The 27,620-nt window shown below is 39.4% G+C and overlaps 1 protein-coding gene across 4 annotated transcripts in view; it reads right to left on the bottom strand.

Moving 5' to 3' along the window:
- LOC131682531 (probable nuclear hormone receptor HR38) overlaps positions 1 to 27,620 on the bottom strand; it is a 383,999-nt gene that overhangs the window by 291,332 nt on the left and 65,047 nt on the right. Inside the window, exon 1 of one of the 4 annotated variants that reach the window (XM_058964073.1) lies at positions 111 to 408. The exons of the other annotated variants lie outside the window; for them this stretch is intronic. Coding sequence (XP_058820056.1) covers positions 111 to 159 — 49 coding nt within the window. The 5' untranslated portion in view covers positions 160 to 408. Of the gene's footprint in view, positions 1 to 110; positions 409 to 27,620 lie in introns of those variants that run through there. 4 annotated transcript variants of the gene reach the window in all.

Below are 27,620 nucleotides of genomic sequence, written 5' to 3'. Positions count from 1 at the left end.
ACGAATGTTACCTTGCCGGCTGTCAAGGACATTTTGATTCATTACGTAGCACCGGCTACCGTTCGTCTCCATCGATGGTGTCGATAAGATGAAATAATGATTTTACCCACCTTGATGTATGTTGTTTAGCGCACTCTGTATGAAGTTGATTGTTATCATTCAATTTGTATTTAATAATTGTCCTCCGGTCAATATCCAATATGAGCGCGGTTCTGCAGTCACTGATACGTCATACTGTGTTCACATTAATCACTGAGGATCACAACTAATCAGAAACCGTAAAATGAATGACTGCCTCAGATTAGCTAACAGCTTACTAATTAATTAACCTTATCACAAATCGGTACCACGCACCATCAGAAGGAAAACCTTGCATCATCGATTGTCCGCGCGAGACTGAATGTTGCCGGGCGGTACGGTCCTTACTTTATGACATCGATTCCCCACCGGAGCCCCACAGCCGTCGTGTGTGATGCCTGCGATTGAGTATGACCTTGAGCCGCATGGGGTTGGTTCTGGCGTTCACGGGCGTCTATTCTGCCTATATGTGTGTGTGCGTGAGTACATGCTGATGGCGTCGGTGCGTGACAAGGAACGTTCAATATAAACACGTTGGACTGAAAAGGATCGAACGAGTAACCGACCGGCCGCCGTGAGCAGACCCAGATCTCTCACACACAAGCACACATCAGCTGAAAAACTGTTCGGTTCAGTGACGTCATACGGGTAAACAATGGTCAGAGGGGCGCGGGAAGCAGGAGGTGGGGGGTTGTTTAAGCAGCGAAACGAATTTTCGATTTTTTAATGAAGTAGAATTCTGTTACACATACACAATAACAGTGAAATGGTGTTGTGTAGGTACCGGACGATTGGTTAGTTTGATGCAGGGAAGTTTGGTTAATATGTAGCAGGCAAACTCTGCCGGGTATGGCATTATGAAAATATTTGCTTTATGTGCCCTGATAGAAATTACCATTGGGAAGTAATGTATTTAAAATGAAATGTTTAACCAGTTTGGTGCTGCGACAAGACTTAATAAGCCTGTGTTACATCTAGATTCCGCTAACTCAGGTGCTTCGCATTTAAAAATGCCGAAATATCGTGACTCCTGCATAGAAGACAAAGGATTAAGTCTCCAGTAAACTCTAAGCTGTTCACATGACCCTATCGCTCGCGTTTCTAAACTTTCTTCCTTCAACTCCTTCCTCTTCCTTCTTAATATTGTTAAAAATAATTTCACACCTTCCAGTGCCTCACTAATTGAATGTCGTTGCAACATAAAAAAACTGTTTTAATCCACCTAGTGGTGCCTGTTGTGCCTTTCTCATTTATCCAAACTATTATTTAATGGCTGGTTATGTTCAACATAACATTGTGGAAATGTCTATTACATTCCTATTACATTTGATGAGCATATATAAGTCCACGACTGTCACGAAACTGATAAGCAACATGTCGATACTGACACAGTTGAACAAACAAAAATATAATATTTATATAGCTTAATCAGTGTGAATTTAATGTTGTCTTCATGTTAACTTCATGGTGGAGAAGGGAAGGGATATAATTACAAGGAGTAGGATGAGTCGGGAATCATCTAACTTATTTTAGTATACGGGGAGGATTAAGGGAATGCATGTGGGAGGTTGGTTAGAGAGGAGGGGAGGGTTAGTGGGGTGTTGAAACGACGGAAGGGAAGGAGTAGATGGAAGGTTCAACACCGAACTGCATATTATACCTTCCATTTGAGACTAGGTTAGTGAAAATTGGTTTAGTCTTCACCGAAGTGGCTTAAGTTCTGGAATATGCCCGGAACTTGTGACTTCCGGAATTATCGATAGCGGACAATATATTCCAATAATCTTTAATCACCATCAGTGATCTAGGCCTGCAAATCGAAGTAATATGATGTTCATTTCAATAGATTTATGACCTGTGAGGTACATATTACGATTGTGCCGGTTTATATGAGAAATTCCTATGTGACCGCAATTACCAACCTGTAACTCCGGAATCAAAAGTCAGAACTGAATGAAATTCATTAGCAGTCAATGGGAGTATTATATCTTTCATTTGAAATCAAGTTTGTAAACATTGGTTAAGAGTTTGCTGGAAAATTGGTGTGACATTAGCTCGAGAACTTGGCGAGTACCTAGGGGGCATCAAGATCCGTCAAAGGTGACCAATGTGGTCAAAACTACTTTGATTGGTCATTAGTGATCCAGACACGGAAATCCGAGTAATGAACGTATTTGAATATGTATTACATCATTCGGATATCATAGGGTTACTAGTTTATATGGAAATTTGCTGTGTGACCACACTCTTCAACACGTAACTCCGGAACCAGAAGTCCGATCATTTAACATATTAATAGCGTCTTATGGGACCGTTATACCGTTCTTTCAAAACTGATTTTGTGCAAATCGGTTCAGCCATCTCTGAAAAAATGGACTCCAGAGTAGCCAGAAGACGCGTTCAGAGAGCAAGATCTGAGGCAGTTAGAGAAGAGTGTAATGTAACATTCCGGGCGACCAGGGCCGCTTTTAAACGCGAGACGTGCTAAGCAAGTCCATCTGCTACAAGGAGCTGTGCAGCGAAATAGACGCCAACCCCTGGGGCAATGCTTACCTTGTCGTTATGGTCAGGATGAATGGTCCAATGACGCCAGTCGAAATGTGCGCCGATAAACTGAAAATTATCGTGGAGGGTCTTTTCCCGAAGCACAACCCAACCGCATGGCCGCCTACACCATACGTTGATGCAGATGGTGGAAATTCTGGTGACAATGAGTTTCCAACGACGAGCTCCTTATTGTGGCAAAATGGTTGAAAGCGAAGAAAGCTCCCGGACCGGATGGTATCCCCAAAATGGTACTAAAGACTGCGATCCTGGCGTTTCAAGACAAGTTCAGAATAGTCCTACAGAAATGCCTAGACGATGGCTATTTTCCGGATAGATGGAAGATCCAAAAGCTGGTGTTGCTGCCAAAACCAGGGAAACCAGCATGGTGTTGCTGCCAAAACCAGGAGGTCCAGCATCGTATCGGCCTATATGTCTGCTGGATACTCTTGGTAATCTCCTGGAAAGGGTCATCCTCAACAGGCTGACGACCTACGCTGGAAGTGAGAACGCACTATCGCAGAAGCAGTTTGGGTTCCGGAAAGAGATATCGACGGTGCACGCCATCCGCACAGTCATCGCGAACGCGGAGAAAGCATTGAAGCAAAAGAGAAGGGGTAACGATAGACGTAACGAACGCGTTCAACAGTGCTAGCTGGGGGCCCATCGCCGAAGCGCTGCACAGAATGCGGGCCACGGGCTATATATGAAAGGTTCTGAAATGTTACTTCCAGAACCGAATACTGGTCTACGGAACGAACATGGGGCAGAGGTCGATTAGGGTCACGGCGGGAGTATCTCAGGGCTCCATACTCGTCCCAACGCTCTGGAATATAATGTATAACACTGGAACTACCCAGGGGAGTTGAGATCGTCGGCTTTACAGATGATGTTGTCCTGACGATAACCCGCGAGATTATAGACATCCTGACGGCAGAGATTATAGACATCGTGGAAACCTGGATGGCTGACGTCAAGTTGCAGCTGGCTCACTACAAGACCGAGGAGGTGCTGGTCAGCAACTGTAAAAATATCCAGCATGTCGAGATCAGTGTCGGGGGACAATCCATCCCATCCAAGCACTTGGGTGTGATGATCGACGAACGGTTAAATTGCAACAACCATGTTGACTATGCATGTGAGAAGACTGCGAGGACAACTAACGCATTGGCAAGGATCATGCCGAATCACGGAGGAGCAAGAAGCAGCATGAGACGTCTCCTGGCGGGTGTCTCATCCTCAATACTGAGATATGGCGTACCGGTCTGGGATGTTACACTGAACTCAAAGCGGAACCGGACTAAGTTAACAAGCACGTTTCGCTTAATGGCTGTTCGTGGCGGTTTGCGTAATTTCCGGGATTATTCTCATCTGCATCACTCTGGCTGAGGACGTGGAATGCTACCAGCGGAGAAATACACGCAATGCAAGGAAACTGGCCCAAGCGGACTCGTTGGTTAATTAGCAGCAAGAGTGGGACAACGCGGAGAAACGAAGGTGGACCCACCAACTCATCCCAAATGTATCTGCTTGGGTACATAGGAAACATGGAGAGGTGAACTTCCATTTGACGCTGTTTTTATCCAGGCACGGATGCTTCCGGAAGTACCTGCATCAGTTTGACATGCTTTGTCATCCCTTTGTCCGGAGTGTGTGGACGTGCAGGAAACACCGAAACACGTGGTATTTGAATTTGCTAGGTTCGAAGAAGTCCGTAGGAGTTGTCTGGTGTGACAGTGGACAATATCGTCGAAAAGATGTGCCACGACGAACGTATCTGGGACGCTGTGAACAGAGTGGTTACGAGTATACTCTTCGAGCTGCAGAGGAACTGGCGAATGGAGCAACAAAGTAGCGCCATTGGCTAGAACGCCGCCGGGAAACCACAAATCGGGTTTTGGGAGAAATTCCGCCACCGGGGAACTCTCCGACGGTGTGGACTAGGTCCATCGCCGGGGACCAGTTGAGTAGTACGTGACATAACACCGGACTTATGTCGTCGGGGCGCCAGTGAACCGGACGTCAGGCTTAACCGGAATCGCCGGACCAACCTCGACACCCTACCCGGTAGCTCGTGAGTAGGCTAGATCCACCGCCGGGGATTAGACCGAGTAGACCGTGTCGAATAGCTAACAATGGGTCGTTGGGGCGCCAGTGACCTGGATGCTACGCTCCACGTGGAATAGCTGGACGGATCTCTACACCTACTGGCTGGCCCGTTGAGTAGACGAAGTGGGGAGCTAAATGGCTCACAGAAAGGTACATCGGTATCGGGAGCAATCTACCGTCTGGGAATTCACGGTAGGGTAGTTTCGCCACCGTGCACTATCCGACAGGATCGTGACGAAAAGGGGAGCTAATTGGCTCACGAAACAAACATTGGTACCGAGAGATATCCCGTTGTCGCAGAACTCTCAGTCGGAGTAGGATAATATCCGAGTTGATCTCGATAAAGCCGGGAGCTAAATGGATCAAGGAAGCGAGTGTCGGTGTTGGCGGAAATTTCTCCGTCGGGGAACTATCGGTCGGAGTAAGGTAAGTTCGCCGTTGGAGATTATCCATGTAGATCGTGATAAGGCCGGGAGCTGAATGACTCGCGGAAACTTGAGCTAAATGGCTTAAGGAAGCAGCACCTACACGGGTCACGAGGACGAAAGCTAAACGTCGACGTAATATATGAAGACAAGAAGCGAGAGAAGAGTCGAGAGTTAAATCAAAGCTCGTAGGTCGAGCCACTCCACAACATACATATATAAGTGCACGACTGTCACAAACCTGATAAGCAACATGTCGATACTGACACACTTGAAACAAACAAAAATATAATATTTATATAGCTTAATCAGGGTGAATTCAATGTTGTATTCATGTTAACTTCATGGTGGAGAAGGGAAGGGATATAATTAGTGGGAGGGGGAGGATGCAACGGGAATCGTCTAACTTATTATAGTATACGGGGTAGATGAAGGGAATGCAGGAGGGAGGTTGGTCTGAGAGCGGGGATAGTGAGAGAAGGGGGGGGGGGGTGTTGCGAAGTGCAGAACTTTTCAGAATAATTGCAGATTGTTTTCCAGTTGTTAACAAAGTTGTAGACAATTAAATTATCTATCAGATTCTCACTTTTAGTGTTGTTCGAATATCTAAAGCACCATCTAGGGCAGAAATGTGAATTAGTTCCAGTATAAAACCTATGTTTTATCGAAAAAATCTTTAAAAATAAGTTTCTCTAGATCCGCCGATGGATTATTTTGATGTTGTTAAGATTATAACGATGTTATGTCAAAGTCAGGTCTAGTGGTTTGTAAGTCAATTTTTACGAACATATTTTATTTGCCAATAGTTGGGTTTAGTTGAACAGTACATTCAGGGGAATTTGAGGGCTCGAAAAGTCTCATCTATAAGTCAAAAATCATAATTCTAAATTCTGTATCAGCTTTTTAGCAAAAAACTCACTTGTTATGAACTTCAACCTTTCTATTTGAACAAACTCGATGAAACTTTTGACACCATTGCAATATTTGACGGATTTCATAGCAAAGCTTGGTTAAGAACCTTCATTCTATTTAGAAAATTAATGTAATATAAGTGACAGTGAACAAAAATATTTCAATTTTTGGTTTAAAATTATGTTTTTGGGATACATTCGAAGATTTTTATGCTTGTGAGAATAAAGCTGCAAGCTTTTCTTCGAACTCAAATCATATTTTGTTTGCAAAAGTAATACATTTCGTATAATCTAGGATAAAGAAGTCGAAATCAACTGTTATGCAAATGAAAAGGGAAATCCCAAAGTTTCAGAGATGCTGATGTTTTTTTGCATAAAGTTGTTGAAAAAAGGCACCGTGTACTATACTGTTCGAAACAAAACTGTTAAAAATAATAAATCAAAAAGCTATGCTGGAAAAGTGATTGTTTCCATTCCAAATCTACTTTGAAACTCCCAAATAAAATACTCAACATGCCTCAAAAAATTCGATCGATATAAAATAATAATGCAAACCTGTGATAAAAACCAATCAGGGCTTTCTTTTGATCACATAGCATTACTTTTGGGTTGACCACAAAGTAACGTTATAGATTATCTCGAAACTTTTTGAAAATAAATCAAAAGTAAAACTGCTCTAACATAACCCAGTCTCCTCGCCGAGCGAAATCTCCAATTAATCCCCGCATTTTTGTAGACTCAAATCCAGTTGAGTCCGTCCGTGTTTTAGAAATAACTACAGAAGCATGTTGTCAGATGCCTTGGTGATAAAAGACGTGGCACATATACCCGAAACATTAAACGTGGGTGTGCCAATAGGTTCATCAAGTTACGATTATGTTTACCTGAAGGTGCATTACAATATATTTTCAAGTTTATGTATGCCGGATGTGAAATATTTGTTTGGAGTGTCATAGTGTATTGGAAAAAAGTGTGGGGATAATGTGAGCCATCGTATTTCTAAATGACCTATTATAACACTAGGCCTATCCTATCGTTTAACTAGTGAATTCATCATAATCGGATTCAATTAAAATAATGGTATGTGTCAATGTTATGTTTAATATAGATGTGGTGGAATAACGAGATAAGAGGCGGTAATTAATAATTTGGTTGTATACTATTACATATACGATATTGCTACTATTTTAACCGTTAATATTTTCCATACGATTCTAACAAATTTTCCAGCAAAAGAGTGATATATTCCAAATGGTCTAATTTAACAGCACAGTCATGACAAGAATGACTACAAGGAGATGATATCGAAAGGGACGCGGTCTCTGGCAATGTACCGTCGCACAAAACGCTAAGTATTAGTGAAATAATTTTGAAACGCCGCAAAGTTGAAAAACTGTTCCGGCCTCTTCTACTCATGACGAAAGGGGACTGTTCCGGTTGGGTGTAGAAGGGTTGGACCGGGAACGATGGAAATGCTTGGGAGAAAATTAGAAGCAACAATTTCCGCTCGTATTTCATTACATCATATATTTCCGCTTTGCAATCGCGCGAGTTATTCCGTGTTCCTACCGTGAACGTATACCTATATCTCTAGATAGATGTACAGATGGGTATATTTGAAAGAGTGTAGATTGGAGACCTGAGGTAAATTCAAGAGCTAGGTGAAGAAAATCGATACCGTTTTTCATCCCCGTACAGTTCAGTTTGAGGCCGAAGTGGGAAAAACAATCTCACGCTCACGCTTGCCTGCAGCTGTTTCCCGTACCCGAGCCGTGTACATATGTCGGCGTAGGAAATTCTAAAACATGGCTTGTGACGTCATCTCAGGACGATGATGGTGACATGGCGCACCGCTTTCTGTGAATACTAGTTACGAACGTCATATGAAGACCTCTTTCTCTTGGTCAGGTTGGGGATCACATATCAAACGAGGAATGCTAGCGTGAAAAGTTCTACTGCTCTTCCGGCTTTCGCCGACCGGGCTGCGGGCTAGCGTACCACAGTATCAAAACATACGTAATGTGTTTACGATGACGGTCAGTAAAATATGCATATATAGCAAGGAGCGTGAGTGTGACAATTTTCACGTTTTATGATTTTCTATTTTTAATTACCGGGATTACCCGACCACCGACTGCCGATCGCCTGCTGAAATAGTTGCAGTTATTAGCGCTTGAAACAGAGGGTAATTGTCTCATCCTTCCCGGTTGGCGTTTGTCTCGGACGTAAGTGAAATTATAAATGACTATAATTATCTTCGCTCTGATGCCTCTAGCCCTAGAGGTGAAAATGATACTGATGACGCCGATAAGATAGTACGTTACCGAATTGTAGCTTCTGTTCCTCGGGCAAATATGTACATTGACCACCCGTTTTCTCAGTCAGCTCATTGAAATAACTAACCTCAATACCTAGTGTAATGAAATGATATGTGATTGAAGAGTTGTGCGTGCGATGTTCATGTTAACAATATGGTGTCATTATCGAAATTAAACCGCTAAGATATTGTTAGAATGTTCGAACGAAGAGAATGGCGAAATCTGCACTAAAGCTTCTGATTTAGCAGGCGATATATAGATGCACGGAAACGGTGACTTCCATTTTCTTAATCTGGCGTCTTGCCACTGTTACAAGCTCTATGGCATCATATGATAACATAATTTTTTTGGATATATTCTATTTGAATGCAAATATTTTCTGACTGGCCCCAGCCTGGCAAGTCATCGCCGCTGCCAGAAAAGATTTTGTAGATCAATAGTATTAAAATCTATATATTTCAATGATTTAATCAACTAGAGGAAACTACCCTTAATCTATTAAAGCAAATTAACCACAAATCGAAATAAAATCATTTAACACTGATACTATTATCTTTTAGTTTACGTAAAATTTGAATAAGCTCAATAATTTCAGCAGCTTCCGACACATGGAAGGGGATACTTCCCCTTTCCGGAAGCGTAAGTAAGGCCTAAGGCCAATTTGCTATGACGATTTCGGTTAGACTTCCTAAGTCAATTCGTCACTTCGTGAAACAATTAAGTTGCTCAGTAATTAATAAAAGTAAATTTTCGACTACTCGAACACAGCTGTAGTGTCTGTTTGGTTACAGGTTCATTTTACCACAATTTGAGAAACAGTTTCAATTAAAGCTTTTGCACCTAACACATCAAAGTCCTACAGATAACGAAGACGCAAGCGACTTTCTAAAATGAGAGGGTCAGAGCGTAGTTGGGTGTATAGAAACGATAGAAGAAGTGCTCTTAAGTCGATTCAATTGATTGATTCTTTTTGTCTCTTTTCCGTGATTTGTGGTCATCTCTATCATTTTATTTCATAGCGAGCAAAAATAAAACGAAAGACTGTCACATACTGAAAATATGAAAGCGAATCAATAATCCCAACTTATTGACTTATAGATTCAACGAGTTACAACATTTTAGTCGCTCTCCGTGGTAGCCTACTCATGTCTGTTCACTGTATCGTCACATCGTTTTCAAACTTATATAGATATTAATTGTAAACCATCAAAAGCCACTAAAATACTGCTGATGGTTACAACATTAAGTTTATGATTGATTGACTAATATGTAGTTTAGCATCAATTAACATCCGATGGAAAGCTTATGTTTGCAGTTTATGTTTATTACTTTCACCAACAGACCTCTTGGGCCCAATGGTGGTTACATAAATTAATTATATTTCAAAATAGTTAATATTTTCGCATTTATTGAATTCCTCGTCCTGTTGAAATCAAAGGCTATCGCCACACTGTAGAAATTTTGCTTGCTGGAGTTCGGTTACAGCGCTATGGCGACCATAGTTGGTTCTCCTGAACGGAACTCACAGAAGAGAGTTATTGTGTTGAGCTTGAACACGGGCTTGAAGACGTCCGAGGATTATAGGGCAATCCATCCTGGCAGACAGTAAGTCTGAGACAAACAGGGCTCGAGAGCAGTCCCTTCGATGCTTAGAGTGTCGAGCTGTATTAACCGACAGCGGTTTTTGTAGCTCAGCAGCTGAAATCTGTTTTGCCAAGGGAGATGTCGGAGTGCAAAGCGTATGAACCGACGTTGGAGGGCGTCGATGCTGTTATCGCCGTTCTGGTAGTACGGATTCCAAGCAGCAGAACAGTATTCTAGTGTCGGGCGACCCATAGCGCAATAGAGTGATTTTAAACAGTATACATCTCTAAAGTTTTTCGCTATTCGTAAGATGAACCCAAGCTGTCTTGATACCTTATCCACGATGTATGAAGTATGTGGTTTGAACGTTAGTGCCGAATCCATGATGACTCCGAGATCTTTCACGTCAGAGTGTCTTGAGATGCTCGAGTCGAAGAAATGGTAGTGAAACTGGATCGGATCGCGTTTCTGCTTGAATGTAACGATTGAGCATTTACTCCGATTTAAAACCATTCTGTTCACCCCACGTGCTAAAGCTCTCCAGTTCACTCTGAAGAGACTCCGCGTCGTTTTTATCCCGTTTTTGTCGAAAAATGTTCATGTCGTCAGCAAATGAAAGGCGTGGTCCTTGAAATTTGATATTGACGTCATTAAAGTAGAGGAGGAATATTAGTGGACCGAGATGGCTTCCTTATGGGATGCCGGATGCAGCGAAGAAAAGTTCAGATAGACAGCCCTTAATGCTGATTTGGAGTTGCCTTCCGTCGAGATAGGAGAGAAACCAGCGCAGAAGTTGTCCATGAATACCGAGTTTGTCCAACTACGCCATTGCGATATCATGGTTGGTTTAGTCGAAGACCTTTAATTGATCCATGTAAATAGCATCGGTTTGCAATCCGTCAGCGAATTCATCGAGTATGATGTGAGCGAGAGCAAGTTGGTCGTTGTCGATCGTTTAGTTATTGGTCGTCTGCAATGTAGTGTTTGCAGTGAAAGAAAATAGAGTCTAAAACAACCAATTCAAATAGGGAAAAGAAAAGAGAACAAAAAGTACTGTCCAGACTTCGCGTAGGACATACCCGTGTAACACATGCCCACACAATCTCTCGGGTGGATCCTCCAAAGTGCTTAACCTGCAATACGAGAATGACGGTTGAGCATATACTGATTAACTGTAGGGAATTAGATGAATTAAGAAGGAAATATGACCTAGCATATTCAATTAGAGGCATTTTGGGGAATGACCCAGCTACTGAAGAAAAGCTGATAGGTTTCCTGAAAGAGGCCAATCTATTCACAATGATATAATCATGGACCCACCGCTGCACGCCGAGTGGAAATTGGAGAACACGTCTATGGCAGCAAGTGGATAAAACCCAGATAATCGTACACTATGTTCTCTCAACCCAACCAACTAGTGATGCTGAGAATGTCACCCATTGCCCACTTAGGGGATAAGATAACAAATAGCAAAAGTATAACCAGCAGCACAAAGTGGATACTGAAGCGCAACAATTGATCGTTCGGAGAACACCATACCCAAGCGGGCCCTCTGTCTGACCATCATTAGGTGGGAGAGATAGCCCGCAATCCAGACTCATTGCAATACTGTATGTTTGCATCTCACAACAACCAGCGAGTCTCTTCACGGGAATCCGAATATAGATTGAAACTATACAATAATGAAGCTGGGTAAAATGATATAGCTACATTTAAAAAATGAAATAGTGAAAACTGAAATGTATATTTTCTTATATTAATAATAGTGAATGACCTTCAAGGTTAAAACTAATAAATAAAAAAAAACAATTCAAGTAATTTAACACGATATTCCCCGCTAATTGTCAATGTTTGATTTGTTTCCTTTTTTATGAACTGGAAACACGTGTGCTGCTTTCCAGCAGAAAGAAATTGTTTCAGTAGTGAGTGATTGCACTAAGATTCATCGAAGTGGTTCAAGAAGCCCGTTGATGCACAGAAATCGAGGGAACGCCATCTGGGCTCGGGGAACTAGATGCTTTCAGCTTGGAATTTGCTGCAAGAATGGCAGCATTATCGACACAAATTCGGTTGATGGTTCGTTCTAGAAAAGGAATTCAATTGGTGGCGGCAGTGACTTGTTGTGGTGGAAGGCTCCCGCTGGAAAAAAACGCTTGAAAATTTGTCAAAGAACAGTTGGCAAATTTCCTTAGTGTCGGAACCTAAAACTCTATTAAACGGCATACAAGATGGTACGCCGGACTCTTTTCGCCGCTTTTTTTATTTAGATTATAGAGGTTTTAACCTTAAGGTCATTCGCCTCTTCGGGTCAGAAAAATCTCTTATGAAAAATTTCTAACTCTATGACAGTCGCTTGATCGACTGTGTTGGGGATTCAAGGCATCCCGAATCAATTGCGTCGCGATCATCGATTAGCAAGATACTTGGTTGACATCTGATCACATGATGTCGGAGCAAAAGGCAAATTGCTAGAAACGAAGAATGCATCAGCACTTAAAGTGTTCGGATCAGATAAAAACTTGCCACTAGTGGCGGGTTGGAAACCCATCCCACACACAGGAACGGGATGACTGATGAGCGCTGGCGGCAAGGGCTCGACTGTAGCGGAAGGATCGAGGGCTTCCATAGTACCAACTGCGTTGCGTCCCAGTATGCGATCAGCAACAACTCCTTCACAATGGCAGTGTAGCTTTGTATAGTGGCATTGCCAATCGTTGCGGAGTCCTCTGCAGGATCATTGATGGGCCGGCTTGCATTAGAGAAGAACATGCTATTTCTGAAGGCCGAAGAAAATCAGTCGGCGGGTTCCAAATGCTCTGGATACGGCTATCCTCAAATTGCCTTATCAGTATACCTTGCGGCCATATGTGTGAAAGCGAGCGAACTTCATCAGTTTAACACATTCATTGCACATCCAAAATAAAGTTTTTTCAAAAACGGATTGTTAAACTGTTTCCCACATTGCATATGCACCACATTTTTGCATTAGATGAAGTCGTCGTTCAATTCGACGGTTTTCGCGCAGTGATCGCATGTACTTGCCATAATGCGTGCCGATCTGAGAATGTGAGCAATGACATATAGATAGCGCTGTGTTCGGTGGAAAGTTTTGATGGTTAAGACACAAAAGTTCATTTGATTGCGTTCTTCGCTGGTTTTTTTCGCAACACAAAAGATAGATAAACTCCACAATAAAAACGGTAAAAACAAAATTCTCATTCGATTAACAACGATAAAAACATTACAAATCACGTCAAAAATTAAAAATAGTTGGAGCGATTGATGTAAACAACTAATCGGCAAGAATATACTGAGCAAAAAAAGCATATCATCAGTTAGTCCTACGCCTACTGTGTACGATTCGGTTTATCAGCGAGGTTAGCAGTATACGACTGTGTTTAAACTCGTAGGTATATATACATTTCAGTTAAATCACTGTATTCTGTATTATTTTTGGTATAATTATGCAATGTCTTAATAGCTGATTTCTCGGTTTAAAGAGACTTCACGGAAAAAAATCCGTTCATAAATTCATGAAAAAATATAATTACCATTTCAATCAAAAATTGCTATTTGAACGGAAATTTCTACCATTTTATGAATAAAAACACTCTACATGAAAAATTATCTCAAAAACTCAACGTAGGAGTTAGGTATTTTTTGCTTGAAAATGTATGCACAGTTTGAAATGAACTGGTTCAGTAGTTTTTAAATGGCAGGTAACACCGCAAATCGTGTTTTTTCCATAGACGTTCTCCAAAACGCTTCGTCACCGAGTCGCTTATCGAAATTTTTGCATCGTAAAATTTGCAGAATGTTGTTGAAATAATGCATTATAATTTACAAAAGTTTTGATAAATTTGCTTCATCCAAATTTGCAAAAAAAAATAGCACAAAATTATTTTTTTTTGCGCTGAAAACCTTTGCATTACCTCACCCCCCTCCTTTAAGAGAAACAATAGTTATGGGTTATTTTGCACTGTCATACTCAGGGTTGTTAAACTTACTACGCCTAATACTTTAATTAAGATACGAACATAAGTTTTTTTTCGAGAGTTATCCTACTGGAGCTGTAGAGCTATGTTCTCGGAAGGGCTCCCCGTCAGAATCACATACTACAATTTGCAGACAAGACAGGCAATGGCGCCCCCTAAAACACTGCTTTAGGCCAATTGTAGCTGGCCATGATTCTGAATGTGATATTCATTGTACGGTTCATGTATGTGCGGGCGTAGGGACTCGCGATCGCGTGTATCATCGCGAAGGGCTCGAGCATGTGTACGTTAACGTCTTCGATCGCGTGTGGGTTTGTATGTCGCGTGTGTTAAGGTGTAGCTTTGCGTGTATAAATTCTATTTTATAACCGTGTGCCTTTCGCATATTCGCGTGTGTTCTTGGATAATCGCGCACGGGCCGTGAATCAAATAGTGTATTTTCGGTGTACGGCTCAGATGCTAAAAGAAAGTGAGATATTCCATATCACTAGAGTTCCCGGTGACGTCGGTGAACGTTTCATGGAACCGCGTTTGAATGTTTAAAGATGCTACGTTTATTTAACTACCGGGTTTTTTTCATATAGGCGAAATCGCGGGCGTATGTGTGGATTATTGCAATTGCATGGTGGCGTTTGTGGACAGGTTTGTGTTATCGCGAAGACCACAAGCATTTGTACTTATATGAGTATAGATAGCGTATAGTAATAAAAATAATCATAATATACCGAATAAAGAGAAAAAGATTTAAAGAGCTTGATTAGAAGTGTATAAAGTGACCGATATTATTTTGGTATACATCAATAATGGAAAAGCAAGCTAATAGTTACACAAAATCAACAGACCAGCGAAGTAGAATAGTAAAATACATGTTACATGCAATCAAACTCGTCTAAATGCAGCGAATGTTGTATATTTACCATTAATGAAAATTGCATGCTGTTAGACTTTCATCATGCTTTGCTGGTCGGGAATGGATGACTCACGTGCGTCGGTAAATTCAATATACCCTAATTTATCGAATCCGACTTTTCCGAATGAATAGAATCAAATGCATAAATTGATCACCAGAAGTATTAGCCACTATTCTATCATTTACGCCAGTTCTGCATCCATTCTCTGACCCAACTGTCACAAATACTCAGAGGAACACATACATAGATATACATACGACTACAATTATTACAAAACGACATCGAATAGGTTTCTACTTATCTATTTATTAAATTAATTTAATTATTAAATTAATTTAATTAGTATATGCACGATGAAATATTAAACCGATAAATGGACACACAATGACTCTCACTGTGAGCCCCGTCCACGAATACCGCCATCAAATTGTGGAACAATATTTACAAACAAGGCACACAGCAAAAGTCTATGCACGACGACCCGCCATTTGGCCACATCACCGCGCACAGACCAGTGGTTAAGCGGTATCCGCAGGTGCAGAGTATGAATATACATAGAACATAAACAAGGCGCATAAGACGGTCTCCTCGATGCGCCACTATCGAGGCAATAACCATCTTAAAACAATTCACGCGTGTTTTTTGTAAACGGCCAATAAGCATGCTGTCAAAATTCAGTTTGAAAGAAAATTCCGGACAAACCGTAACTCGCCGAGAATGGATGTTAACATTTTATGAAAGAGAAAAGTTTTCTTTGTCATCTACTGCTATGACCTATAATCTGCGATTAATGGTTTGTCCGGAATTTCCCTTCAAAGTGAATTTTGACAGTATGCTTATTGGCCCTTTTCAAAAAACACGCGTGAATTGTTCTTTAGCGCTGATGCACGCAATATGCCTGATGTTTGCAATACCATCAAACCCCTCAACCATGCGGAGAGAATTAAGATACGAACATAAGTGAATAATCAAAAAAACCACCGCTTGAATTAGAAATGTAACTAAGATATATAATCAAATAAAATATAATAAAACAATATGAACGAATAATATAATTGTACATTAACAAACTTAATATTTTTCACCTGAAGAATAGTTTGATTCACCGGTAAGCAAAATGGTGATTATCACTAGATTTCACAATAATTTATTCGGAACGCGAATTTCCAACATTTCTGCGACGGAATCAATCGTTCGCGAATTGAAAAGATTATCAAAGAATATGGCTTGCCAAGATTCAATACATTTTGAGCAATGGTTACAGTAGTTATGCATTTAATTAGGAAAATATGTATTTTTGTATATTTTGTGTTGAACCAAGTTTTTCTACATAATTGCATTGCAGTGTATGATCACGAACATGACGAATTGTGTATTTTTTTGTAGAAATTCATAACCGCACAGTATGATGCAATTACGATGATTAATTGTGTCTTTTCGTCGTTGCGAATTATTCGATTCTATGTATAAAAATGGAAAGATTCTAATCGGTCTAATAATGGACAACATATACACGCGAACGAATAAAAGTGGAATGATTCCAATCGGTCTACTGATATTTCTGAATCCGACATTTTTTGCTATATCACCGTTCACGTCAGATCTCCATAATCGTGATGCCTATAACTTTTCTTCCATTAATGAATTTAGGAATAAATCACGTCAAAAGTAAAACTTTGCATTCCACCGAACAAACACTATATAAACTTTTCAAAGAATGACATTTAACATAAACAGTTCAGTAATTGGACGTTTCGAGCATCAAACATTCAATGAACCATATCGCCAGCGTAAGGTGGTGTGATAATTTAGGTTATCTAAAACATCGCATAAACATGTTTACATCATGTTAATAGCCCGGGGCCATAGAGGAACGCTGCGGACGATGACTAATTTACGAACGTCAGCCTTTCTTAGTAGGAGACCGCGGAAAAATGGCAACAATCTTCGTGACAGAGGCCCGGTCAGTTGACGTGCATGATTCGGTACATGATGGCTCACCTGCAATTCACGCCTAATGAGATCAACACCTTACCCGGTAGGGCCTATATTTCTATCTTCTGTGTGCGGTTGCTTTTGATGAACCGCGGCCAGCAGTCAAAGCTGGGCCAATTTCAAACTAATTTGAATGCCACCGAACCGTAACAATCAGTGTGTTGTGACATGTGTATTCTTGGAAAAGATCATTTGTGATTACGTAAGGGGCATTTTCGAGTGTTAGCGAAGCGCGCGATATTCGTTCTCCAAAGGCATCTCCACTGCGGTGCTACTCACTCAAATCCGGGAAAAATTTCCGCATGCAGAAAACCTTGTGATGAATCTGGCGTGACGTTCGAAACGATCCGATCTCGACGACGATCTACCGCTCTGCTTTTTCGTACCGTCCCCCAAACGCAAACTGTAATAAATTGTCATAAATAAATTAAATTTAATTTTATTAAATGCATCATCATTCACGTACGCTAGTTTGACACCACTTTTCTATCCACACCTTGGAAAAAACACAGAATGCGCGCGTATTTATGGGAGATCTGTTTTTTTTGTGTTGGTACTCCGAGACTCGCGTAGTTGCCAGCATATGTACGATGGCCAAAAGTACGGCCATGGCGCAGACCGGCGGTAGTCGATTTCGGTTCATACTGGTAAACCCGGCGGCATTCTACTGCAACCGGAGAGACTAACTGTCTCTTGCGATGCGGCTCGCAGACGACAAAATAGCCAGACTACGGTCCATTTTGGCCATTTTCCCCTCCACGGCTGGACCAACGGGCAGCAGCTTTTCAGAGTTCAAATCGGGGGCCCTCCGCCGTCGACCGTTCGTTGGCAGGGAGGTATGTGTCCGTCTGCGACCGCCTTAGTGACCGAGCGACCTGAAGTGTAGAGTCATTTACAAATTGGTTTAAATCGTGCATGTGGAGTAGGAAACGTATGAGCCCTACTGCCGTAGCGGTGCAGTTCTGTCTGGGTGTCTAGTCTGGATAATTTTCGGTCAAATCTAGGTACGGTGAGTACGGTTTCGAGGTGATTAAGTATGACACGGCTGAGTTTCGACAGGAGATGCTCGAATTTGAACTGTTCGCGGTGTGATCTATCATGCCGATTGTTCGAGGTAAATCTCGGGAAACACCTAATTAATAATGTTGCTACTCGTAAATACAAGGATTAAGCAATGTCGTAATTCTAATAAACATAACATATTGATGAAAAAGCTTGAGATAAAAGTATGAACTTCCTATTTAATGTGTAAGTTGTACACATTGATCGTAAGTTAAATGAAATTTCTTGTGATACTAAGTCCGAACCAAATGTAACTTGTAACTAGGTTCTATATTTTTCGTTTATTATCTTAGGTTTACATAGGGTTACCAACCGTCCTTATTTTAAAGGACATGTACTTAATTTCGATGATTTGGGAAAGCGTCCTTAATTTTACTTCAAATGTCGTCATTTTAGTTGTTCACTTCCTTATAGTCTTTTGATTTGTTATGTTCAGATGAATGATTCAAAATCAATGATTAATTTTATTGCTTGAGGAAAAGTTAGAAACTAATACTTTTCATGTTTCTCATCTTGTTGAGCGTTGACAGAAAATAACAATTTGTCCTCTAATTCGAACCATCGAATTTTAATCAGCTTTCACTTTCTAGCACAGTCGGCAAATTACTTGGTTACTTCATTGACTTTAATCAATAAGTTCTATACTTAAGGAAAAACTTTGATTTTTTGAAATGCAAATGAAAAAAATAAGATTTCTCGTACTAATATCCATACAAATTTCAGATGTAACACGGGATGCCACGCTATAATCAATTGGCCTAATATTCTGCACAGTTTCTTAGGACCCCGGAAGAACAAAAAAGCGCTGCTATAAAAAAAATATTTGAAATCTTTTCTTAACACCACTCAACCAAACACATTTTAGTCAAAGATGAGTAAAATTTGTTAGTCTCGGTCAAAATTCAAGATGTCCTTATTTTGCTTTCAGCCCATTTGGTAACCCTAGTTTACACCGTAAAGTTGCCTATGAGAACTATGTATTTCCTATTAATAACCTGGAAATGTGGATATGAGGAATTCCACAATGATCCGTCCGAAAATGTTTCAAACAGTGACCGATCATCTTAGATTCCGATGAAACTTAACACGTTTCGCCGGCATGGAACATTTTCCACAGTCAATAAGATTATTTTGACGCAAGAGCAATTTTTCAAAACGGCCTAAAAGTTTCTACTTGTAGAGCTTTCAAAAACATCGATTATGCAACAAAACTATTTAAGAACGAGTTACAGGGAATGAATACTTCTGTACGAAAAAATATGCGCTGAAAAAAATATTGTGTCATTTTTCACAAAAACAAAAATTCATGTTACAAGTTTTAATTGCAAAGAAAAACCATTTTTGTAAAATTTTTAGATTCTCTCAACAAATACCTAAAAAGAAAAGAATAGTTTTGAATGTAATTGCATGATGTTCTAAGTTTTTCTAACAATAAATTTAAAAATGTTTTTGAATTTCATACTAATTGACATACAAAACTGTAATTTTATTACAGAATATAATTCTAATTATCTTTTCGAATTTAAATGCATTTAACAAAAATCTTCCCAAATGCGAGAGTTGCCAAGATATTTGGAATTTTACTCCATCAAAAACAAGCAATTTGTGTATTTATGCACTTTGTATTTGGATCATGGAGATGCTTTCAGTAAAAAAAGTTTTCCTAACAACGACTTTTGGCATATTTTATAATTCATTATATTTGCAGTCAAAAGTATAATTTCCTTTTTGAATATGATTCTAAACGTCTTTTACAATCAAAATGGTTGAAACAAAAATTTTCTGAAATGTGGTTGTCCTCGAGATATATTAAATTTTGTTTTAACAACACAATTATTTTGTTTTCATATGATCTTTTCATAAGTCATTCGCGTTTCTGTATCAACTTACATTGCAATTGGTTTTTCAAAAGACCAGTTCAATTTCTTGTAACTTTCCCTTTGACACCAAGGTGATATTGTAAACAATTTGAAAGCTGTATGAAATCAACCAAAATATAATGAAACTATATACCTTAAACCGGGGTGATTTTGATCATCGGGGTGACTTTGATCACTCGAAACTTTTTTCGTAGATCGCTTATTAAACCAGAATAGTCTACCGAATCATTTTAATTTGAAATGATTTTTACTCTAAACTTATTAAATACTGATTTGTTATACTTTTTGAGCATATTGTTCGGTTTTTGGGTACAAAAACTACAAAAAACCGAAATTTGACCTTATTTTTACGAAGCTTCGTAAAGTGTTTATTTTTTACAAAAACAAATAAATCTCAGATTTGAGCAAGAGTAATAAATTACAAGTTTTTATTTTCCTTTAGAGTGAGATCTGCCAAATTTACTTTTAAAAGTTTGCTTATTTTAAATACAATTTTTTTGTGAAACTAGTTGGCAATAATTTCAATTTTTTTCATGTTTAAATTCGCAACATTTTTTTATTGTTCAATATTTCAACGTGTTAAAATTAATAAAACTTTTTGTACATTGATAAAGAACTGAAATAAAACAATTTTAGAAGTTTTAAAGGTTTTGAGAATCTTTTATTCTAATTGGACACAAATTATACGAATTTGGGTTCCTCGAATTTTACAGTATATTGACATACTTTGTATAATACCAATTAACATCTATTTAACAATGAGTATCTTTCCAGATACAGTTTAAACAAACAGTTGAATGAAACACATTGACATCAATAACTTAATGTGGGTAAACATGTAGGTTATCAAAGTCACCCCGGAATACGAAAACGTACTTCAATTTGGAATTATTTTTGGAAAAATAGCTGCAAGCGGACAATTTTAGGTAAAACCATCCAATCTTGTTCTCCATACTTCAGTACATGGTTTAAAAAGGTTAAACTTGAAAAAAACGTTTTGCGTCTAAAAATATGTAATGATTACTTCGAAAAGTGATAAATGTCACCCCGGTTTACGGTAGTTTAATCATCAGAATGGTTGAATAATATTTTGATTGTTTTCTTATAGATTTCAAATGATTTACACTATCGCACAGTGGCTCAAAACAGCGTTTTGAGGTATTTAATTCATTAGAGTCAAAACTGTCCATATTAGCGATTTCACATATTCTACAATGTTTGTGTGTGTAAAAAGTGCCATCTTTTGGTAATATTATTTTTTTTGAAAAATTCATCATAGTAGGCTACAGAAAATTTAACTTTTGAACCGAAAGAGATAGCTTGGCTGTCTTCGACAAAGTTGTAGAGGAGAGTATTTTTATAAATTTTGCAGAAGACATGTTGTCTCTGTCACTCATATTAATCGAGTTATGATAAGTTATCTATGGTGACATCCTTAATTTCCTATTTTTACTTATAACTTTTTTATTTCTGATTTTTCGCGTTAACAATGTTCTAAGGTATTTTTTATCATCATAAAACACACAACTTTTCCGAAGAGACTAGATAGCTGTGAATTCTGTGCAAAGACTTATAGCTGATTTTGATTTAATTTTGGCCTGTTTTTGAACCCGTGTAACTTCACTATCGGCAAAAATTGTAATTATACTATCAATTATTCTGATAAGACTAGGTTTCACCTACAAAACGAAGGTAAAATTGTTTGTCCATAAGCATCTGTTCAAAAGTTATACACTTTTGAAAACTTTATGTCTGGCCCTCCTGAAGTCGCTTGAATGGCTCACTGAACGAGTAGGCGCTGGTGTTCAAAGACGCTTTCGCTTGATTTCTGAGTGACGAGCACTCTGTGTACTAGTGCGTCTACCGGAAGGTTAACACTGATATTGAATGATTTTCCAATGGGAGATATACAATTTCATCTCGGTCCGGTTTATACCGTATGAATTTTAGTTTCAGGATATGCAAAAAGAAGCAAAAGATACACATTTTCCATATAATTGCTGCATTAACCGGCTGGATATTTTCAAATAATTCAGACTGTGGTGAAAGCAGCAATTTTATGCATCATCTTTTTTGCCCTGAAGCTAACATTCATACGATAATCTGGACCGAGATGAAATTGTATGTCACCCGTTGGAAAATCATTCAATATCAGTGTTAACCTTCCGGCAGACGCGCTAGTACACAGAGTGCGCGTCACTCAGGAAATCAAGCGAAAGCGTCTTTGAACACCAGCGCCTACTCGTTCAGTGAGCCATTCAAGCGACTTCAGGAGGGCCAGACATAAAGTTTTCTAAAGTGTATAACTTTTGAACGGATGCTTATGGACAAACAATTTTACCTTCGTTTTGTAGGTGAAATCTAGTGTTATCAGAATAATTGATAGCCTATAATTACAATTTTTGCCGATAGTGAAGTTACACGGGTTCAAAAACAGGCCAAAATTAAAGCAAAATCAGCTATAAGTCTTTACACAGAATTCACAGCTATCTGGTCTCTTCGGAAAAGTTGTGTGTTTTATGATGATAAAAAATACCTTAAAACATTGTTAACGCGAAAAATCAGAAATAAAAAGTTATAAGTAAAAATAGGAAATTAAGGGGTTCACCATAGAGAACTTATCATAACTCGATTAATATGAGTGACAGAGACAACATGTCTTCTGCAAAATTTATAAAAATACTCTCCTCTACAACTTTGTCCAAGCGCTATCCCTTTCGGTTCAAAAGTTAAATTTTCTGTAGCCTACTATGATCAATTTTTCAAAAAAATAATATTACCAAAAGATGGCGCTTTTTACACACACAAACATTGTAGAATATGTGAAATCGCTAATATGGACAGTTTTGACTCTAATGAATTAAGTACCTCAAAACGCTGTTTTGAGCCACTGTGTATCGCCTTGATGTCAAAGGGAAAGCTACAGGAAATTGTATGGGCCTTTTGAAAAACCTATTGTTGTTGATGGAGAAACGCGAATAATTTATGGAAAGGTCGCACCAAAATAAAAAAAAGTGTTGTTAAAACAAAATTTAAAATATCTCGAAGACTACTATATTTCAGCAAATTTCTGTTGTGAGCATTTTGATTTAAAATGGCATTTAGAATCATATTCACAAAGAAAATTCTCAGATAGAGTTGCTGTTTAAAATACGGCAATCGAACAAAAAATGAAGTTATTGCCCGTAAATGTTGCAATTGGCAGAGAAAATCAAGCGAAGCACAACTGCAAAGTTGCGTTCAAACAGACGATGTGCAGGAGGTGTAACTGGGATCGAATCTTCGCCAAAAATATTTGCTGCTGCTATTGCTGTTATTATTCCTTAAGATGAAATAAAAATAGACAGTAACTAGTTTTTAGAACAATTTAGCATCTATCCACCTACTAGTGCAGAGGTCAGTTTTCTGTATCCTCTCGAATACTAATAATTTCAAGAGGGGAAGGGACGCCTGTGCACGTGTTCATATAGATACTATTTTCCAAACATAGAATTTAGCCTTACGGCATTTCGGTGTATATCAGATTAGTAAAAATTTCAATATTTTCATCTCGCTTGTAGTTTGTGGATCGGACAAGATCGGAAGAGCTCGAATGTTTTTTGGGTAGCTGGAATCTTGTTTTGTCATACAACTTCAACAACTTTGCCGGATCTTGCCGTTTAATCTAACTTTTTTTATCATTTATCATAGGATATTGTGGGGTAAGGCAATGTTTTGCTCTGCTAATCTATTTTAAAAAGCCATATAAATTCAAAAGCAGCTCCGAAGAAGTGAGGTTTTATCAAAAACTTTAGCATAAAGCACCCTAACCCAACTGAAGAACCAACCGGCACAGTAGGATAGTAAGATCATAATTACGGCGTACTGGCGGCAGAACACGGATGTGAATAAGGATTTCATCGAAATCGATCAACGAACCAATAGCCACGCCATTCCACTGCTCTAGTAAGGATGGGTGACACTTCCCCGAAACGACGAGTGGGCTAATGGTACTGGCTACCCCCTGTCCTGTTCAAACTTTGGTAGGTCTCCAAGTACGTTCGAAACCCGGCACCTTAGCCGGTGGAAGTAGGCTCAGTTGAACGTTCCCAACTAGTGCCGATCAGGCTCTGAACGCGGAACCCTATGAAACCCTCGCATGTGACTAAACTGATTGCAAAGGTAACTAAGGGATCATATAGAGGCGATTACTTTCTATGGATTTTAGAGCTTGGAGTTGAGAACCAAAAAGCAAGGAAGGAGACAAAAACAACACAAAAAATCTATTTATTAATTAATTAATTTATTTATTTATTTATATATTTATTTATTCATTTATTTATTTATTTATTTATTTATTTATTTATTTATCTATTTATTTATTTATTTATTTATTTATTTATTTATATATCTATTTAGCGAAGTTCCCGTTCTGTGAAAAGAGTAAGGAAAACACCAGGAAAGGAGGAGGACCCGAAGAAACCCCAAAAAGTTGGTGAAGGACAGCGAAACTGCCGACAAATGGAGAATTGATGGCGAACAGGATAAAAAACAGAAGGAAAAGGATGAAAAGAAAAAAGAAAGAAGACCTTCGACCGTGCCAGGAGAGGTATAGGGGGCACGCTCTAGTCGTCAAAGCAAACGACGACGTGACGTACGCTGCGAACCTCAAGAGGGTGAGGGAGGATCCCAAGTAGAAAGAGCTACGGGAGAACGTGGCAAGAACCAGGCGCACTCAGGATGGTGAAATGCTGATCAGGTGCTCGACCTATCGGGAACTCGTAGCAGAAGCGGTGGGAAGAGAAGTGAACATGAGAGCTTTAGTTCAGGAAGCGGTGACCCAGTGCAGGAACCTGGACGAGATCACAACGGAAGATGAAATGAGGAACGCACTAATAGTGCAATGTAACTTGGAGAAAAAGCAAATGTCAATCAAGTTGAGGAAGGCGTGCTCGTTATGATTAATCCCTAGAACCACAAACAAACGGAGAGGTGTTTCAGGTGCCTGGGTTTCGGCCATCAGGCAAGAAACTGTAGATGACCGGACAGATCTGATGTGTGCAGAAAATGTGGGTAAAAGGGTCACTTTACTAAAGACTGCGCAAAGGAAGGTGGAAAGGACCATATGAGAGACTTCCTATGCCCAGAGTACAAAAAGGCGAAGGCAGACCAACAATGATGAAGATAACTCATATTAATCTCAATCATTACGACATTGTACAGCATCTGTGGTAGCAGTCGACAACAGAAACGAAGTGCGACGTTGCCATTATTACAGAGCCATATTGTGTTCCTCCCGATAACAGTAACTGGGTTGTGGATAGTGCAGGGGTGGCGACAATTCAAGAAACAGGCAGTTTCGCTGTCCAAGAGATGGTGGATAGCACAAACGAAGGCTTCGTGATCGCCAGGATCAACGGTGTATTCATATATGTATAGCTATTATACTCCCCACGCTAGACACCAGAGCAGTACAAAAGCATCTGATTGTACGACGCACGAAACGACTCGTTAGTCTGAAGAACGTCGGTTGTTAAACGAGGAAACTTTTACGCTGGGGCCGTGGAGTGCGGTAGCAGGCTGACCAACGTAAGAGGTTACTGTTTGTTGGAAACCCTGGTGAAGCTGGATGTAAAGCTGTGCAACGAAGTTTCCGCTAGCGCATTCCGTAAAGACGGTCGAGTATCCATCATTGACATAACATTCTCCAGTCCGTCGCTGATGGATAACAAGAATTGGCGAGTTAGTTAGCAGCGATCATCAAGGAATCCAATACACCATTGTTCGGCGAAATTGTTTCGTTACGCGGAGAATAAAGACTGAAGAGCGAAAGTGGAAAATAAAGGACTTCGACAAGGACCTTTTTGTGAAAGCACTTCGTGCTGACAGCCCTTATTCCAATTCAGAATACCGATGAGCTATCGGAGACAGTAACGAGGATGTTGGACGTAACAATTAGAGATGGCGGGGTTTCAATTTTTTGGAACCCGAACTCAACCGTTTGAAAATTGAAAAACCCGATCCCGACTCGAGCCCGAAATTATGAAATTTGAAAAACTCGAACCCGACCCGAGCTCGGCCATTTTAAAACTGAAAAACCCGAACCCAACCCAAATCCGAGATTGAAAATTTTGTAAAACCCGGACTCGACCCGATCTCGAAAATTTGGAATTTAAACAAAGCATGTTAACTAGAATCAGAATTGGTCACAGTCGGCTGATACATGGATATATTCTAACTCCATATAAAGATCCTCCTCTAAAGTTGTAATGCTTACCATAAAACTTAAAATTTTCGAAAGCCCATCTTTTAGAAGAATAAGAAAAAAAGTAACATTCCGGGAATAATATCAGAAATTTTAAGAAATGACGAAATGCAACAAGATGGATTGACATTATTTTCAAAATTGCCGTAAGATGCTACCAGACAATTTCCACTTTAGGAAAATATAATTCAGATTTATCGATCCGAAATTTCCTATACACTCATGTGATATATCTAACGCACACACAGAAGAAACAGGTGAGTCGAAACTGTTTTCGTCTCATCGCGCCAGCAACCACGAAACTACCAATTAACTATAAATCGAGCGCACTGAATTCCAAAAATTCCGTTCAATAAAACCGACGGCTATGAATAGACAAATCGAACTATTTTCCCCAACACTGACTATGGAGCCAAAAATATGCTCCACGGAGCGACAGACTAAATCATTCTGACATAGACTAACATCGGAGTGCATTTCAGGAAATTACGCGATACGGCGATACGCTGAATGATCATCGTCTGATTTTTTGTTCGCTACGTACATCAACTATATTGGCCACTGCCATGGTGCCAATGAATGACTGAGCTGCTGAGTTGGTCCAAGACGTCTGATCGCTGTGTGAATGTCCAGAAAATCACTAAAACGCAAAACAGCGTAGCATCGCTATACGCCGTGATTGATCGATTCCTTAAAATTAGCGAAAAATAGCACCTAATAGCAGTTGGTCGCAAACTCGTCTGGCCTTAAAATAATCTTTGCCATTTTTACGCAAACAGCTTAATTCACGGGATACGTTGTGTTTCACCACAACTCACATATGATCGATCTTATAGCTAAAAACCGAAGAAATTGCAGTGTTTCGTTCGCATCACGTGAGGCACATTCGGGGAGGGCGATTGTAAGCACGCGACCTGTCGCATCCAAATTGATATTTGATCGTCTGTCTAGACGGGATTACCTACGATTCCAATGGTGTGCATAGTCGAATGTTTTTTTGGTGGTACCTATCTTTTCGACAGGACAGGCGTTGAAATTAGTCGACCATGAAGATAGTCGCATTGGCCATTGGCGATTTTTTTTTTAATATATAATGAGGGTTTCTAGTAGAAGTAGATCGCCTATTCGAACGAAACTTTGCAGCTGTGTTCGGTTTGTTTCATGATTTTCTATGGCAATTGCAATATTTTGAAACAAGATCAATTTTTCAAAAGGGCGTAGACGTTTCTGCATTACTTTCAAGAAAATTTTGTTCGATTATGGTATTTTAAACAGCAAAACTATGTGAGAACGAGTTACAGAGAATGAATACTTCGATACGAAAAATACATACACTGCAAAAAATGTTGTGAAATTTTTCACAAAAACAAAAAACAATATTAAAAATTTAAATTGCAAGTAAACCTATTTTGTTAATTTATTATATTTTGACAAAAAATTTAATGAGAAAAGAAACATTTTAAATGTGAATGCACGATGGAGCACTTATTGGTAAAAAAGTTTTTCTAACGATCACTTTATACTTGTTTTTAAATTTCATACTAGTAGACATACGAAACTGTAG

Source organism: Topomyia yanbarensis, chromosome 2 (genome assembly GCF_030247195.1).
Source record: "Topomyia yanbarensis strain Yona2022 chromosome 2, ASM3024719v1, whole genome shotgun sequence".
NCBI lineage: Eukaryota > Metazoa > Arthropoda > Insecta > Diptera > Culicidae > Topomyia > Topomyia yanbarensis.
The sequence above is the reverse complement of the archived record's forward strand: the minus strand, read 5'-3'. Positions and strand labels throughout refer to the sequence as shown.